Consider the following 18,568-nt stretch of genomic DNA (forward strand, 5'->3'; position numbering starts at 1 on the left):
CAGGCCAACAGTGAAGATCTTCGGGAAAGCATTGTCCCGCTCAGCTAAAAGAAAGTAGTTCCAGGTGGGATCTGCAGCAATGTGTTGGGATGCCTAATATACAGGCACTGTGGCAAGTCAGACATAGGAGGCGGACCAGAGGACATGGTTCAGCAATTGAGTTTATTAAAGAATTTAAAGAAACTCTTCTCCAAGCTTATTTCTAGGAAGGCGTCCCTACGCTAGAAAATAACTAACGGGTGCTCGTCGGGACACCTCAAAAATGAATAATTATTTCTAACTTACTATCTGCCCTTCCACTATACAAAGAAAGAAAAGGAAAATCTAAGCTTCAGCTTAGGATCGGGTAACTTTCTCTAGAGAATTTCATGGTGGCTGGCCTTCTGTCGCCCCCCCACACTCCCACCAAAGGGTCCTTCTGAGATCTTTTAGTTCTTGTTAAATATAAAAGTTCAAAAACAAAAATCTCTCAGGTGTCCTTGTGCAGTAGATCAAATCGTCTTTGCTTTATCCCTTCTCTTGGGACATTTCCTCCAGAACTGGATAGGTCGGCGTTCACACTAGCAGCAATGTCCACAGGTTATTATTTCTGAATTGTTCACTTCATATAGGCTACAGGCTTGGCCAGCCCTGGTTGTTGTGTCCTTTTGCTCACCGCCATTGTGGGGTACCCAGGTTCTCAACCCTGGTTGGGCTATGGGTCAATTCAGCCCTACCGTGGTAGTTACTTTGCTTACACCCTTCTGGGGTACTCTTACTTTCAGTCCGCCGTAGAATGCGGCCCGGTTCAGCCGTGTTTGGTATTTTGTTTCCCGAACCCCCTACTGGGGTATTCGGGTACTCAGCCCACCGCTGGCTAATGGCTTTCTCCACCTTGATTCTCTTTTGTTTACCCCTCAGTGGGGTATTTGGTCTCATAGCCCTCTTGGGCCTAGTGGCTTGCCCAGCCTTACTTTTCTTGAATTCTCCACCCCCTCATGGAATGTTTGGTCTTGCAGCCCGGCATGGGCTTCTGGCTCGCTCAGCCGTTGTTTTTTCAGTTTCTTCACCCCTTTGTGGGATGTGTGGATATGCAGCACTGTGTTTGCTTGTGGCTTGCTTGGCCTTATTCTTCTCAGCCTCTTCACCTCTTTGTGGGATATTTGGTCTCGTAGCCCCATGTGGGTTTCGCTCTGACCTCACCGCCCTCGTCCCGCTTTTTACATGAGGTTGCATCCCTCTCTTCCAGTGACAGGGTCGCGACGGGGTCCCGCTGTGGCTTCAGTGTCTATGGCTGACGTGGCTCTGGCGGCCCTTTTAACCCCCATGTAACACAGTGAAGCTTTAGAGGTAGAGGGCGGTGGGATGGAATATTTATTTGGGCATTCCTGGTCCCCAAAGGTGGGGTCACCCCAGTGGGATCCCACTTACCCTATCCCATAGCGGGCTCACCTCCCTAGTCCCAAAGTGAATGGCTCCCCCTTGGGGAGAAGGGATGAACCCCCTGGCATAGTCACAGCACCCGTAGCTGGAGGGCTCCTCCATGCAGTGTTCAACGATTTAGCAGCCATCCTATGATGACGGGCAAGCCAACCCTCACTTTTGCAGGCATTCCCTCAGGAATGTAGATGATGATGTCTGGGAGACCCTCGTCCAGGACTGGACACTATACACCCACCCCGAGGGCGCCTGGGTAGGCTCTACATGCAGCCAAGATAGGCCGTTCATTGTGGTACAAGCAGAGACAACAGAGCAAAATGGTGGGCAGGATTTCACAAAAATGTTGTCAGCCCCATTGCTACCAAACATGGGCCTTTAGCTGTGAACACGATAAAAGGGCTACAGGATGGTGTAGCCAAAAACAAAGCATGTAGTACGGTAGTCGCCTGTCTGTTTCCATTTCCTTCCCACTCTCCCCCTCCCTTCTTAATCTATGTCGTAGTTCTTGCACTATCTGAAATGTCGTCAGGCCGAGTACGATAGTTCATTTCACATCCTTACTGTTCATGGCCTGTGAGAATGTCTTTGTATTTTCCCTTGTTCCCTCTCTTGCCTTGAAGCGCTTTGGAACACATTGTGTATAGGCGCTATATAAATAAACTATCATATCATGCCAATAACCCACCTCCTAACATACTTTCTGGTCAAAACACCCAACCAGGGACAGAATGGGGTCCTCCGGGAGCCATATCGGCTACTGAGGATGGCTCTGCAAAAATGAGTTGAGGCAACAGATGGGCTTTAGTAGAACACATTCTGACCACAAAAAGGAGGTCAAAAAACAAAAAAGCCATAAAAGGGTCAAGGGAGCTAAAAGAGTTTGCGAAAGACGAGTCAAAAATAACTTTTTAACCTTCCAAACTGACTTAATTAAAATTGCTTTGAATTAGAGCCGCCAACATGTCTTCTAGTATCCAGGATGGAGAGCCTTAAGGCGCTTGTCTGGCACACTACTTTAGTTAAACCGGGCTGCCCGGGTTCTAGATCCTGGCTCCCTCCTGCAATGCCTTTGTACGCAACGACCAGCAAAGGACCTCAGATAATCATTTAACTGGAACATTCAGCTATCTATATTCAAATGCCATCGACAGGGAGGCAGGATGTTGACATTTCTAGGCCACAAACCTCTAGAACAGTCACCCCACCTCTTCTCAGATGAGAGCTCAACCACGTGAAACGCAGAAAGCTAGTAAAAACAATACTGTGTTCACTTCCGCTTCCTGTACCTGAGGTGGAAGTGTGCAAAGATCCTCTTGTAGTCACCCTGCTCTCCTGCTTGTTTGCTCACATGGTTCACTTTTAATGTATCAGCTCTATCTAGGTCACGAGGCTATTTGAACCTTATAATCCAGAATGTCTAACCTTGTCCCATGAATGATTATTGTACCCATGTCTTGATCCATCTTCCTCTCTCTCTCGTGACCTTCTCCTTCCTCCCCACTTTTCTTACCTTTGCCCCGCAGTCTGAGCCTTGTAGTAGCCCACTCTGCTTTGGGCACACTACAGTTCTTATTTTTCATTTTGTGAAATGAAGAATGGGTGGGCATGTTTAACCCCTGTGTCGCTTTGCAGGCTCAGAATTCTGGATTTCCAATTTATCCAGCCAGTAATGGGGAAGATGTTGCCTGGGGCTTAAGGGGTTAAGTTTTCAGGTCTGCACTGGTGTGATGTTGTGCTGATTGTTATGATGTGAAATGGCATTTGTAACGCGCCTATACATAAGTGTTTCGTGGCGCGACGAGGCAAGGAAGGTGGAACATAGGGAGGACAGAAACAACAGTCTTACTAGGCCAAGTGACATTGAGATTGCGCAAGTGCAGGGGAGGGGGAGGGAAAAAGTACCAGGGGAAAGGCGAAGGGGCAGTGCTGTATATGGGATCAAAACAATAACAAGAAGTGCGGCCAGCAGGTGCAATGTAAGTGCAGACAGCAGGTGTCCAAAAGTGCGAGTAGGGGGACTGTAGGGTTACAGATACAGACCCAAGTGCAAGGGTTGCCGGGAGGCAGTGCGGGTGTGCACTTGAACGGGCAGGGATCTGGGCCGGACATCAGAGGAGAGTGGTGGGTCTGACAGCAGGTGGTAGCCTAGTGTCTCCAGGGAGGCTGGAAGGGAGTTACTCTATCTTTGTGACTGCGTGATTGACAGTGAGCTGGACCAAGGACTGTGGTCAGCAGGGGCTGTCTGCGAGAAGGTGTGATGTAGTGACAAGGAATTGTTAGTTTTTCTCAGGTGAGTAATGTTGTGCGTCCCTGACGGATGTGGGCACCACTTAGGATTTTCTCATATTCTCCCTTCCCCTAGTGGGGATGGGATCCTCCTAACCCATAATCACAGGAAAGCTGCCACTATGTCAATGAAGCCATAATGACAGGAGTAAGCTCATGTGCTTGGACCTGGGTGAGGCACCCAGGGAAGGTCCTAGACGTCATTGTAGATCGATGACGGACAGGCTGAGAAGTAGACCTTGAAGTATGACAAACTTAAATGTCTAATATTTGGGAAGCAGCATGTAGGGAAGGTCGGTTGTAGGAGAGGGGATGCAATGACCTCCATGGTCCAATAATGAAAGGAGTTTTTGAGGTTATGTGAAGGTAAAGAGGGATTGGTGGCATCTGGTCTTGCGTTTAAAGTGCTCCTTACTGGTGCACTCTGGAGAGTATGGAAGAGGTGGGATGCCCCAAAGGCGCTTATGAGGAAATGTAACTGAGATACGTGGTTAGACCCCTTCCCAAAAAGAGAGAGAGTGAAGTGTTTCTCTGGTGAGCTTTCATCACCAAAGACGGTCACTTTACATGAACCCCAGCTTGAAGACTCTTGTTACAACACCTTGCGCAGGTCGGAAGGGTATGCTCTCTATATGGGATAACTAAGGCGAGGACCACACCTACAAGGGCAAATCACCATCAAATTAGGACTGTGCTAATCTGCCTTGGAACCCATGTGTTTGCAAATAAATTGCCAGCGTTATAACGTATTTGTTCATTTGTAAACCTTTAAACATGAAACGAAAGACCTAATACACTTTCCATGTGTTGTTCATCGGTTGGTGTGCAAAGGTAAAAGGTTATGTTTCTATTGCCCTTCAGTCAATAGGTGCAGGCACTGTGCTAATGTAAATAAACGTATAGGAATAGGGGTAAATACCCGGCCCGAGTGGGGTCCACACAGAGTCCACACAGAGGGAGAAGTTCTACGAACCCAACGATCGCGCCATGTCTCCCCGAGATACGCTGGGAACGCAGTATATGCAGGTATCAGACTGATGGCAGTCATTCTCGATTAGGCTGTGAATTTGTGCACTGTGTGGCGAGTATGAGGTGTGTTGTAGACATTGGGTAGACTGCTTGGAGATACAACAAAGGATTCTGGGACCTGCTGAAATGGGCATTGTTCTGACAGGCAAATATCCCTGCAGGCTCACTGAGCACAGCGCCGTAGTGAGTTAGAGTGAGGTTGTAGACGGCTCTCTGTCTGCCAACCAATGCACTAAAGTAAAGTTGAAACGAGTGCCTGGGGTTTCAAAGGTTTGTGCATCTCATAACCCTTAGCATGCAGTTTGTTAATGAGCAGAGTCTCCATTCTTGCCCCTCTCCTCTTTTGCCAATTCTCATACACTTTTTGCACACACTCTTCAGTATCTATGAGAGATTTAGAGAGATCAAGCGAGTGAGAGAGAACGTGAGCATGAGGGTGCATACTGGGACAATGACAATCACTTTATGCTTTTCATGACTTGTCATGACTTGCCATGGCATGATATCTCGCTTCAAGAATGGACTCGCCCCTCACCAAGCTGCTTGTTGAGGTTTGCACTGTCTACTCCCTTCAGTAACATTCTCAAATTCCAAGTTCCTACACACTATACGCATACCAACTACGTGCAAGGGTGCAGAAGGAGGAGACTGCCACACTGGTGTTCGCACACTCTGAGTTTCTACTCTCACAGTTCACCACACCAGGGGGAATGACTCCCTTCCCATAGCCTTTCTAAGGCTTCTTATTACGATTCACAACCTAAGGGGGAATCTGGCCTTTCTCATCATCTCTGAGCCTTGAGGTATTTTTCTTCTCCCCAAAAGTTACCAACGTGGTTTACTTGCCTGCCAAGTATGGTTAGCCCTGAATGAATATTTCTCTTCACGAGGGCTATCCACATATGCCACAGTTCGCATAACCCAAGGGAATCTTTACTTCCTTCTGGCTTTCCTTGTCCCCTCACTATCTTGGAGTGTTTCTCCTTCTCCAAGTTCCACCAAATTAGTTTACTCTCCTGCCAAGTACGATTGGTTTCTTTCAGTAGCACCTCCAGGGCACGACTGACAGTAGCGGGTGTCCGTTCTTGCTTTCCACCTTGTAATTTGCGTGTCTTTCTCTGAACAACTAGACCACTCGCTGTAGTTGTTTCCAACTTTAATCTTCTAGGCTATGCGCGTCTCCCTTGTCTCAGTATTACCACTGCGTTTCTGCGCTGGGCCCCAAGGAATATCGCGTCTGCCTTGGATGATCGTCCCTGTTCTCAACGGGGCTGGCTCTCCACATGTGATCTGCCCGCTGAGTACCACCACCAGGGGCACTATCTGGTAGCGGCCTCACCTCCCTAGTTTCACGGGAAGGGGCTTCCCCCTCAGGGAGAAATGACGACATCCAAGGATTTGTCACATCAGCCAGACACACATTGCAATTGGCACTACTGCTGGATACGAACTTTCAAAGAGCATAGTGGCCAAATGTGAGAGACTAGCACTTGAATGGTGAGCTATCGAGGCCGGCATGCCACAGGCCAAGCCAGTGCATCCAAGCAGCGCGTGCACACAAGACTTCTCGCTCGACACACATACCTCTGCACTCTCAAACACAAAAACGCCTACAAACAGATCTGCCAGGTGAGGGCAGTACTTCTGAACTGCATGGATCAACATGGCAGCAAAACTTTCTTCCATTTTCCCATTGTCCTGCCACCATCTCTTTCCGAAACACCACCAGCCAAGGGACCCTTTTCTACCCCCAATAAAATGAGTGATAGTGGTAGGAACCTCTGTGATTTAAGCTTTCTCTTCCCGGAGCCACATCAACTCCCAAGGTGGTTGGTGGAGACAGCAATGTCGACTTGAATAACCTTTAAGAGAATCTGTGATGCTATAATCATCGGCATACATCTAGTCCTTGTGATGAAGTGGATGTTGTTCTTCATGAGGATGCTCTGTGCCCTGTGTTCACTACTCATCCCTTTGCCTTGCCTCTTGTCTTCCAGAATAGCATGGTGCCCACTGGCCTGGCGTGGGAAGAGATGCTCTACCCCCTATTCCAAAAGTACAAGAACTACATCACCTGGGGGGACCAGGACCTGCTCAACATCATCTTCGCCTTCAACCCAGGTACGGTGCGCCTTGTAATCGCACGTCTGATCCGTGTCCACTTCGATTACAGTGGTGAGCTCTTGCTAGCCAGACCACAAGTGAGAACTTTGCCAGGGCCCTTTACAAATGAGAAATGACGACAGCGTCGTGTATGGTAAACGAGGCAGCTGGGTGCCACAGTATCGCCCTTCTATCTCTGCACCCTCCACTGTCGTACTGTTGGGCAGATGTCTCCATAGCCAGAACTTCTCTCAGGAGAGTACACTGGGTTCCAACCATCAGATAGGTCACACAGTAACCCAATGGGGTAGCAATGGCAGAGCAGCCCTGGCTTCACTCAGGGGAAGGTGCAGTTAGTCTCAACAGCAGATCACCCAAGAGAGTACTCTACAGAAGTATCCTGGAAATAATACTCACCCTTGTAAAATTACACATGAAATAACGAGAAGTTAAAATAAGTACTATACATGGCTCAACACACAGAATAAAAACAGTGTATGTACACTGACTGTAAACGGGCCTCAGGGTAGACCCCTGAGCTGATCTAAGACCTGTGCCTGGTCGCAAATGAAACCGTATGATGCTAAGTGGTGGCAACATATAGGATTCCTGAACAGACATGTAAGTGGGTTCTACACTTATTCTCCACACAACCTATAATATGTGTATAGGACACATACACCTAAAGGAGAAGATGTTATGGGGTAAAGTAATGGAAGTACCAGATCTACCCCACAGGTGTGGTAAGTAAGTAACTAACCCTAGGGAACACCAGACGGAGTCCCCCAAAGAGGGATGGAAGCAGAGCGGCAATACAACCAGTGCACCTCTATGGGAATAAGTGGTAGAGGGGAGCCTGCAAAACCCTACTACTCGTAGACCCAGTAGACCCCTGACCATGATTCACAGATGTGTATCAGGACCCCAGGACCCAGGGGCAGGTACTCCTAGTGCCGGTTACTTGGGGTTCAGCTCTGGAATGGCGGGTGATCCCAGCAGGTGCAGCACTTGATCCCTCAACCAGCTATGACCCGGACACATGAAAAGTAGAAAAACATGTGTTCCGGGGAGACTACCCACCACAAAAAGAGCTGCACCAATAAAGGAGCCTTCCCCTGAGCCTGGTGCCTTCACCGGGAAGACTGAGGAACCTGACCAAAGGGATATGCTCAGTGAGTACAAAGGGCAAGGCAGGAAAGAACCTCTCCACAACTGGAGCAACGGACGGATGTGATCCAGGATGGAAGGGTACCCAGTCATTTTACCGAAAATAAATCAGAGTGTTAAGTTTTACCAGAACCCAAAATACTGAAAATGTTAATTAAATATATGTATGGTAGTGGGGTAAGGGTTTAACATGGGTGTGGTTGGGGTGGGATTAAAAGAATAGAAAAACAGGGGCTATTAACTATTAATTATTGTTTCAGTATTTTTACTTCAGTGAAATGTACCACTCTGATTTTGCCTTGGATAAAATCACATATAACTGGATGGAAGGTGTTGAGGTACAGTGGTGCGACCCGCCACTCATCCAGGCTGCAGAGACTCCCCTACTCAAGGCACTTGGTCCAAGAGGATTCCGCAGGGAGGCAGCCTTGCAAGGACCAGGAAATGGTTCACAATGGAACAGTCAGTCCAGTCAACAAGGAGGACTCTGGGAAGGATGAGAAAGAGCCCAGGGTGGGTTTCCAACAGCCTTAGAAGAAACTGAGAGCAAGGACAAAGGACAAAGGACCCAGGCTCCAGACAATATGGCCAAACCAGGTACTCGGCAGCAGCAGTCCTCTTCAGAGCAGTCCTCCGGCAATTCAGATAAGACACCTGAGAATGCACAGGGTCTGACATGGATACTACAGTTGCTCAAGGGCTGGACTAAGTCTGCCCTCCAATCGCACAACTAGACACAAATGTTTTTGGCCACCAAATTAAGCTGACCCTAAACACTGTCAAATATACTGGTCCACCCACACCATATATATATATATATATATGGGGAAGGTCTGGTGCATAAGACCAGACTAAGAGTTTAAACCACACTTGAGGGTGCACGGCTGGGCTCAGAGTGGATCACCATGAAATGATCGAATAGAAATGACGGGGAGAAAAAAAAACGTTTTTTTCTTTTGGATATGATTTTCGGTTTTCTCACTCGCGGATATTTCGATTTCCTACCACCTGACCACTCCCCTCTGCCTCCCAACCCCCTTACTTAACTTCTGGCGGCACACAGCGAAGTGTGCCGCTGCCTCCGCAATCCCCCTGCACGTCGTTTCCCTTCACGCACATGGAAGGGAACGGGTGCCGCAGGATCCTTTCCTTTTTTTAAATTCCCTGCTTTTTTTTTTTAATGGAAACGAGGGACACCCACGCTACCCCTGAAGTCCTGGAATGTCGATCATGGAGAGCGGAGGACAACACCCCTGCTCCCCTTGATCGACATTTTTAGAATTCGTTAATTTTTCCAATGCCCTTTTCGGCAGTTTCTTCCCTTTTTTTTTTTTTTTTTTTTTTTTTCAGAAATGTCTACGGATTTCTCAGGGAGCTCAGGTCTGGAAATATGGCCATTTCAGGAATGTCTCATGTTTCAGACAGACAAAGGGATGGCCAAAGACAAACTAGCCAGGAGTGCGGCTTACAAAAATGCATTAGTACTCTAATGGCTGCTACACTGGTGCATTGGGCTACTAATGTGGTCAAAATTACTGCGCCACTGTTGAAGCCAAAAGTAAAATACAACTGCCACCAGCTTACTCCCCAAGACTCGGAGGGTGATCGAATCACCTTAGGACCACATTGGAGCAGGGTCAGACTGGGACAAGAAACAGACCCGGACACCCAAAAAAAGTGGCCCACCCCTCGCCTCGAAAAAGTGGCCCTCAAACCATCATCCATGAATTGGGTCAATTTGCGACTTTACAGAAAATTCTACTTATGGAGGGTTCATGTGTCTGTTATATTACAACACAACTCCTAAAATAACATAACTTTGCATACAGTTCTGTGACAGGGTCCACAGCTCCGAGGTGAGGGAGTGGCATGAACACGACCTTCCCCCCCTTGACAAAACAGTAAGTGGCATCAAATAGCATTGTTCCTAGGTACACTACGAAAAATATGGTTATGATTTCACCAATGTGATATACGTTTCATACAAGAATGGATCACCATATGTATCATTAATATCTGTGTGTGTATAGATCAATATTGTCCAATTACTGTGGATGCAAGCAGACGCCGAAGGCCAAATGATATGTTATTGTATAGCACTTACGCTTAAGCTCTTGATTATAGAACAAATATGCATACAATATCACCCAACCTGTGTTGGCACTCATTTATCGACCTCAGAAGGATGAAAGGCTAAGATGGTTCGAACCTGCAACCTGCAGATCACACACTCATCGACGCACTAGAGGCACATACTTTGCATACCGACTGGACTAGCAAGGGGACAGCGGTGCACCGTAACAGCGCTAGGTTTCCATATATGCTCAAATGACCTATGGTGCAGTCATTATGTGCCTCTCCTCTTTCCTTTGACTGGGAAAAGCCACAAGGTTCAGGAAAATTGTTGCAACACAAAAACACACGCACAGTTGATGGAAAAAAATAACACAAATTATATGGCCATGTGCGCACAAAAATTAACCCTGTAAAAAATGGTGAAATGGACATCAAGGATATGGGGGTTTGAGTAAATGTCTTATACACGCTAATTCCATATTGTGCTGATGAAAGTATACCGTTTTCTTTTAGTCCCATCTCACAAGCGAATGTAGTTCATTTCTAATGCTCTGTGTTGCTGGGCGGCAGCTGTCCAAGAGTTTTTTTTTTCTCCTTTTGTATGAATGCCAAGTTGTATTCCAATTCAATATTTTAATCTTAACCTGTCTGCGTTGTTGCTAATCAAATAACCTCAAATGAATAACCCCCACGGGGCTCAAGAAATAGACCTGAACTGCAGCCAAGCGTGCAGCGCAGGACCAAACCAATCGGCTAAACCGCACCATGGGGGTAATTGCTCTGATAACCGTAGTGCATTCGCCACGTTACCAAAGTGCAGTGAAAGCATCAAGCAGTAAGGCACATTTTTAAAGTTTCCCATCCCAAATGAAATCTGATTGCATAATCCATCTGCACACCAGAAAAAGTTACTATGCAGCACAGGTATCTAAAAAAAAAATAATCTATCAGTATTACAGAAATAAATATTGCAATGCAGGCTATGCAGCACAATTTATAGCATAGGTATGGACACACTCTGGTTTGGAGGGTTTAAGGCCTCATTTTAGGCTGTGCTTTCTTAAAAGTGTTCACTGTTTGATACCGGATAATATGCATCTTTTCCAATCCTCCCCTTTCACACTTCCTGAGAAATTCGCCTGATAACAGTTTATAAAACTGCCCTCTTTCAGCTGGGGATGCAAAATGGCAGGCTTTCGTTTTTCGCAGGCAATTTCCTCGAATCCCATTTTCCCACATTGTGTACCACATTTTGCCACAAAAATGTAGAGGAGACCCACAGCAGTCCCCTCCACTCAAATATTTCTACACTGTACATAGACTTTTAGGCACAAGGATTTTGTCAAGTGACCGAGGACACCGAAATGGAATGTCTTGTGGTGATTGTAACAGAGATAACAGCAGAAAAAACATGCTATTACTGCAATTTACGAAAAGCAAAATACATAGTTCTGGAGAAGATCCCGTCTACTGTGCCGTTGCGGTCGGTGATTGAAATCGCTTAGGTCTTCCCCGTGGGGTCCCAGGGCCAGGCACTCTATGCCTCCTAAGTGGAGCCTCAGAAGCGGACACAGAATTCCTGGCCCACGCTGACAGCAGCTCACTGGTGCAACTTGTAGCGGCACTGGTGGTGTGCAGCGGAGAGGCGAGCAGAGTCTGCCGCTCCCTCTCAGTGTTTTGGAACATTGACTGCTGCTGGCGCCAAGGTGTCACGGGCTGTGACAGTTAGCCGTCGGCCCACCGCGATTCATCAAAGAAAGGTAACACTTCAGTGTTACCTTTCTCTGCATCCGCGGGGGGCCGGCAGGGCTGCAAAGGATCTGTAAGTTACTTACAGATCCTTTGCAACTTATGTCCGGCGAGGCCCTGGGGGCTGGTTCCTGAAGTGAAGCCCACGCCTGGGCCAGTGTCTGGCATCATGATTCCGACCCGGCCACTGGCCGAATGGCCGACGGGTCAATCCGACCCTGCATTGGAGTGCTTACTAAGCACTCCTGCCCTGGTAGGCATATGAGCTACTAGAGCAGAACATCACAAAAAGGGTGGAAGAAACAGAGACACTCCCGTAGAAGTCCAGCTGTATTCAACAGGCAAGTAACCAGGTAACCCAGCAAAAAGGGAACCGGACATTTAGGGATCCCACCAAGCGGCCGCAGAGCCAAACATGGAACTCTCTTAACACTTGCTGACTAGTTTACTTCAGTCCTGTTTCTATTGTTCAAACTGGTTAACACGTTCTTAATGTGATAGTATGTATTAGCATATTTCTATAGCCAATATGCAGCACTCGGCTATCAGAACAGGCTCTCAACTGGAGCTCTATTACAAGAGAGCGCTATCCTGGGGGGGATGAAAGGTCACAGAAGGCATACAGTGCTAACCTTTTCATATGCCTCAAACAGTTTTGACCTTGAAGCAGTTCAGTAAGGCTAGTAACTTTGGTAGCACTGAGTTCAAAACTTTGTAGCTGGTTGGACGAAGATCTGAGCACAAAACTCTTCAAATCGTGGCAATTCTGATTAATTTTATAAGCTTAGATAATGTCATCACTTATGTTCTTGTACTGCCATGGTTGGAAACAGGGGTCTAGCAGTTTGTTGCACCACCTAAACTATAGGTGTGTTATGTGCACACTGGTGCTGTCAGCATCAGACATGGCAAATTGGCAACTAGTTCAATGCAATTACTGACCTGTTGCGTGATATTTTACAAATTACCTATTATGCGTTGCTTATTTTGATCAGAAATCACTAGGTTGGAGGGTTTCTATGGTATACACCTTGTTCTATTGTAGAGTGATTGTATACTATTTTTCCCAGTCTGTGCCCCCATCCCCCTCCCCCCTGTCTCTAGCCATTTCTTTCTATCATAAGGTAATTTATCGTGATTTGACAATAGACTTTAAAAGTAGTTACCCTGCTAAACCTTTTTTTTTTTACTTTTTTTTTTTTTTTACTTGTTTTTTTGTGTGTGTGTCTATTTTGCATGTCATAAAGTCATTGGGCCTCATTCCGAGTACGGCGCTAACCAATGGCGCTATTAACGCCTTGGTTGACGCCGTACCCGGACCGGCAGCGCCTTGGTGGTTGGCGGAATTACCGCCCCATTCCAAGGTTGGCGGGGCGGTAATTCCCCAATCCCCATTTACCCTTCCCCATTCCCATTCTTGCCCCATAGGGCATAATGGGAGTGGGGAAGGCGTCAATTACGCCACCGTAAATTACGGTGGCGTAATTAACATCAAGGTCCCTTAGCGCCATGGTATTTAACGCCTGCTAAAAGCAGGTGTTAAAAGCACCATGGCGCTAAGGGAACTCGGAGTATGGCGGTAAGGGATTACCGCCACCGCTCTCGTTAGCGGTGGCCGCTATCCCTTACCGCCATACTCGGAATGAGGCCCATTCTTTCGAGGTCAATTATTTGGGCATCAGTTATTCTGATTATCACGCCATCAGTGTGGATGTAGCCCCTGCATCCGAAAGCCCTCTGCATTGTTAATTATGCATTCTGTTAATACTGCTCTTTATGTACCCAGAGATGCTGCGCCTGTTCCCCTGCCAGTGGAACTATCGCCCAGACCACTGCATGTATGGAAGTAACTGCAAAGGAGCAGAGCAGGAGGGCATCTCCATCCTCCATGGCAACCGGGGGGTTTTCCACGACGACAAGCAGCCCACCTTCAAAGCACTCTATCAAGTGATAAGGGATGTAAGTCTTCTGGGCTTCCGGGGTGCATCTGTGTTTGGAGCAAATGAATGGTATACAGAAACTGGGAAGGATAGCTCAGGGGCAACACTCTGGTCTTGTAAACAAGACTACACTGAGCTGTACGGGATCTGTACCCAGTCCTGGTACTGCACCTGGAGGCAGGCATTAAGCGCAATATAAAACACATTTTTTCTTTTTATTTTAAAAACATCTTACATAACGACGTTCTTGCTTTTTAAATTCTTTGTCATGCACCAATGTGTTGTATTTTCTGGAGATTGCATTACTGGCTAATTGAGTATTGGAACATCTAGTCAAAAGTATGTTTTCAGGTAGACATGCTTCTTACCTTTGACATAATACAGGACATTGCGTTTTAATCTTGCCCCAGGCAGTAGAAGCACTTATACTTTTGACATACAAAGGACATTGCTTTTTTAATCTAACCCCAGGCAGTAGAAGCACTTCTTACCATTGGCATGCACAGGACATTTATTTTTTAATCTACCACAGGCAGTGGATCATGCACAGGACATTGCTTTTTAATCTTCCCAGGCAGTAGATGCACTTCTTACATTTGACATACACAGGCCATTGCTTTTTAATCTTCCCAGGCAGTGGATGCACTTCTTACCTTTGACATACGCAGGAAATATCTTGTTAATCTTCCCGGGCAGTGGATGCACTTCTTACCTTTGACAGACACAGGACATTGCTTTTAATCTACCCCAGGCAGTAGAAGCACTTCTTACATTTGACATACACAGGCCATTGCTTTTTAATCTACCCCAGGCAGTAGATGCACTTCTTACCTTTGACATACGCAGGAAATATCTTTTTAATCTTCCCAGGCAGTGGATGCACTTCTTACCTTTGACATACACAGGCCATTGCTGTTTAATCTACCCCAGGCAGTAGAAGCACTTCTTACCGTTGACATGCACAGGACATTTCTTTTGAATCTACCCCAGGCAGTAGAAGCAGTTCTTACCTTTGACATGCACAGGACATTGCTTTTTAATCTTCCCAGGCAGTAGATGCACTTCTTACCGTTGACATACGCAGGAAATTTCCCTTTAATCTTCCCAGGCAGTAGATGCACTTCTTACCTTTGACATACACAGGCCATTGCTGTTTAATCTACCCCAGGCAGTAGAAGCACTTCTTACCGTTGACATGCACAGGACATTTCTTTTGAATCTACCCCAGGCAGTAGAAGCAGTTCTTACCTTTGACATGCACAGGACATTGCTTTTTAATCTTCCCAGGCAGTAGATGCACTTCTTACCGTTGACATACGCAGGAAATTTCCCTTTAATCTTCCCAGGCAGTAGATGCACTTCTTACCTTTGACATACACAGGACATTTCTTTTGAATCTACCCCAGGCAGTAGATGCACTTCTTACCTTTGACATACACAGGACATTTCTTTTGAATCTACCCCAGGCAGTAGATGCACTTCTTACCTTTGACATACACAGGACATTTCTTTAGAATCTACCCCAGGCAGTAGAAGCAGTTCTTATCTTTGACATGCACAGGACATTGCTTTTTAATCTTCCCAGGCAGTAGATGCACTTCTTACCGTTGACATACGCAGGAAATTTCCCTTTAATCTTCCCAGGCAGTAGAGCAGTTCTTACCTTTGACATACACAGGACATTTCTTTTGAATCTACCCCAGGCAGTAGAAGCAGTTCTTATCTTTGACATACAAAGGACATTGCTTTTTAATCTAACCCCAGGCAGTAGAAGCACTTCTTACCATTGGCATGCACAGGACATTTATTTTTTAATCTACCACAGGCAGTGGATGCACTTCTACCATTGACATGCACAGGACATTGCTTTTTAATATATCCCAGGCAGTAGAAGCACTTCTTACCCTTGACATACACAGAACATTTATTTTTTAATCTACTCCAGCACTTCTTACCGTTGACATACACAGGACATTTTTAATCTTCCCAGGCAGTAGATGCACCTCTTACCTTTGACATACACAGGAAATATCTTTTTAATCTTCCCATGCAGTGGATGCACTTCTTACCTTTGACATAAGCAGGAAATATCTTTTTAATCTTCCCAGGCAGTGGATGCACTTCTTACCTTTGACATACGCAGGAAATATCTTGTTAATCTTCCCGGGCAGTGGATGCACTTCTTACCTTTGACAGACACATGACATTGCTTTTAATCTACCCCAGGCAGTAGATGCACTTCTTACCTTTGACATACGCAGGAAATATCTTTTTAATCTTCCCAGGCAGTAGAAGCACTTCTTACCGTTGACATGCACAGGACATTTCTTTTGAATCTACCCCAGGCAGTAGAAGCAGTTCTTACCTTTGACATGCACAGGACATTGCTTTTTAATCTTCCCAGGCAGTAGATGCACTTCTTACCGTTGACATACGCAGGAAATTTCCCTTTAATCTTCCCAGGCAGTCGAAGCAGTTCTTACCTTTGACATACACAGGACATTTCTTTTGAATCTACCCCAGGCAGTAGATGCACTTCTTACCTTTGACATACACAGGACATTTCTTTTGAATCTACCCCAGGCAGTAGATGCACTTCTTACCTTTGACATACACAGGACATTTCTTTTGAATCTACCCCAGGCAGTAGAAGCAATCCTAAATCTTGGGTCTCGGTTATCTTGCTGATGGTTGGGACTCGGAAAAGGAGCTGCACATCCACCAAAATCCCACTTAGTCCTCCAGGAGGCCGCCGTTTAACCGTGGTGGGATTTTAGAGTTTGTGAGAGCAGCACGAGAGAGTATGAATGAAGGTCTAATGTAATGTTCAGGTTAGCCCTCTTCCCCCCCCTTTGACAGCGTAGACAGATTGTTTTAAGTAGATGTTAGTATGATTAAAAATGGTTAGGGAAGAGGGGGGGGGGGGGGGACTGAGATGAGGATGGATCTTTACCTGCCCAGGTTTTCTTCAGGAAGATCCTTTAAAAGTAAACTCGGGCCCAGCGGGACCTGCTCTCCTTTTGGTAGGGATGGTGGCAATGCCCGGTTAGCTGATAATGGTGGTCTCCGTGTGAAACCACCATTTCTGGTCACCAGTGGGCCTTGTGCATAATTCTAGGCCCTGCTGGCCTGAAGGCTCATCAAGGGAATTGCGAGAATCCGACGACCTGCCCGTGGGTGAAAAAGATGATGAGGTTGGTCTCATAATCCGACACAGGTCCTGTATCGCAAGGAATGGCTCCTTTAGAATTACGGGTCTTTTGGGGACACCGCTTGTGTGCTTGGTAATCCTGAATTTTCCATATGCAGATCTGCCTTTTAATTGCCAAAATTCCAGATTAGAATGAAATGATGGAGCATAAAATATGGCACCCATAACATATGCCGACTATAAACCATATTTTTCTTTTCCAGTACCCCTTTGAAGACAATCTCTACCAGTCCATGTATTACCCGCTGCAGTCGAAGTTTCTGGAAACCGTGCACACACTCTGCGGCAGAATTCCACAGGTGTTTCTGAAACAGATTGAGAAAACCATGCAAAGAGCCTATGAGCGCCGCGTCATTGTCCAAGTCAGGCCTCGCCACAGACTATGATCCTATGCGGCAAGTTCACCCGTTCTGTGCGGGAGTTGCCACTTTTTTCCGTTTCCATCATATGTTTTGTAAGACATGCAGCACTCGGAGGAAACGGAAATGGGAGAAGGATGAAATCACTGAGCCAAAGCGATCTTAATCTGCAGCCAAGGCGCAGATCAAATCTCGGACTTTATGGATCAAATATGAAGACAGTCCCACATTGTTTTATGCACAGCTTTTGTATTAGCAATGATGCATTTGTACATTTAAACTATTATGCTTTTACTATAATTTGTACAGAATTTGCATTAAAATCGTGAACAATTATATTGGAGAGGGAGACGGAAGTAAGTATTTTTAAATTGAAAATGGAGAGTCAAACTAACAAAATAAAATCGATTCTAGGGAAAGAAACCAGTAGTGGGTCTTTGGGGTTGCTGCTTCTGTGGCTTTTTAATCTTGTGAGGACAGATTGTATGCAAAGAAGGGGTGCTAAATCAATCTCAGCGGCTTCTTCTCACTGTTGGTGTGATCGGCTAGGCGCACCTGGAACAGTAACACTCACGAGTTAGTAGACAGCACAAAGGGACAAACCGCTGAGATGAAAGCTCATTTATCTGATGCCTTATGTTAGGGACATTTCACTGAACTGACTCACGGTTATGCGTTTGGGAGCACTGGTTCACTCTAAGAATTGCCCTTGGCTGGCTCACTGTACGTACCCAGGGGCGGATGGGGAGGTAGATAACTCAGTTCTCGAGTCTTTAAAGGAATACTCAGTGGTTTTGAGTTGAGCATGCTGGCCAGTCAATCCCATCATGTTTCTAAGAAGACTATCTTGCCAGAGTGTGGTGGGGGTTACCTTTTGTGCATTGGTTTCACATTGTTGGAGAGGAATAGGGAGGCCTCGGTTTGCTATTGGCATCCATATCTGATAGAACATCTTGCATTTGATCGTGGCGCCGTGCAACAATTGTGGAGATTGGCATTGTGCCGGGGCTTAGCAGCGCCATTCTCCACATGCTGCAATTGGTTGGGTAAGTACTTGTGTCTTAGTAGGTTGGTTCTTGAGAAGGTTAGTGCTGTGATGATAATTAAGTTGTGGAGGAATATTGGTGTCATGCATGCATGGACATTTGAATTAATTAATGATCTAATCTTTTATTACGCACTTAATACCAGGAGAGCCGTGTCTAAGCACAGAACCGGGATTCGAACTT

General features: G+C 46.3%; 1 protein-coding gene across 1 annotated transcript in view; it reads left to right on the forward strand.

The window, feature by feature from the left end:
* GXYLT2 (glucoside xylosyltransferase 2) overlaps positions 1-17,765 on the forward strand; it is a 159,255-nt gene extending 141,490 nt beyond the window's left edge. Inside the window, exons 5-7 of the mRNA XM_069643207.1 lie at positions 6,732-6,855; positions 13,616-13,788; positions 17,184-17,765. Of these exons, the coding sequence (XP_069499308.1) occupies positions 6,732-6,855; positions 13,616-13,788; positions 17,184-17,366 (480 nt within the window). The 3' untranslated portion in view covers positions 17,367-17,765. The remainder of the gene's footprint in view (positions 1-6,731; positions 6,856-13,615; positions 13,789-17,183) is intronic.
* Positions 17,766-18,568: the final 803 nt, after the last annotated feature.

The sequence above is a fragment of the Ambystoma mexicanum genome, chromosome 2p (assembly GCF_040938575.1).
Source record: "Ambystoma mexicanum isolate Mex_15411 chromosome 2p, UKY_AmexF1_1, whole genome shotgun sequence".
NCBI classification, from domain to species: Eukaryota; Metazoa; Chordata; class Amphibia; order Caudata; family Ambystomatidae; genus Ambystoma; species Ambystoma mexicanum.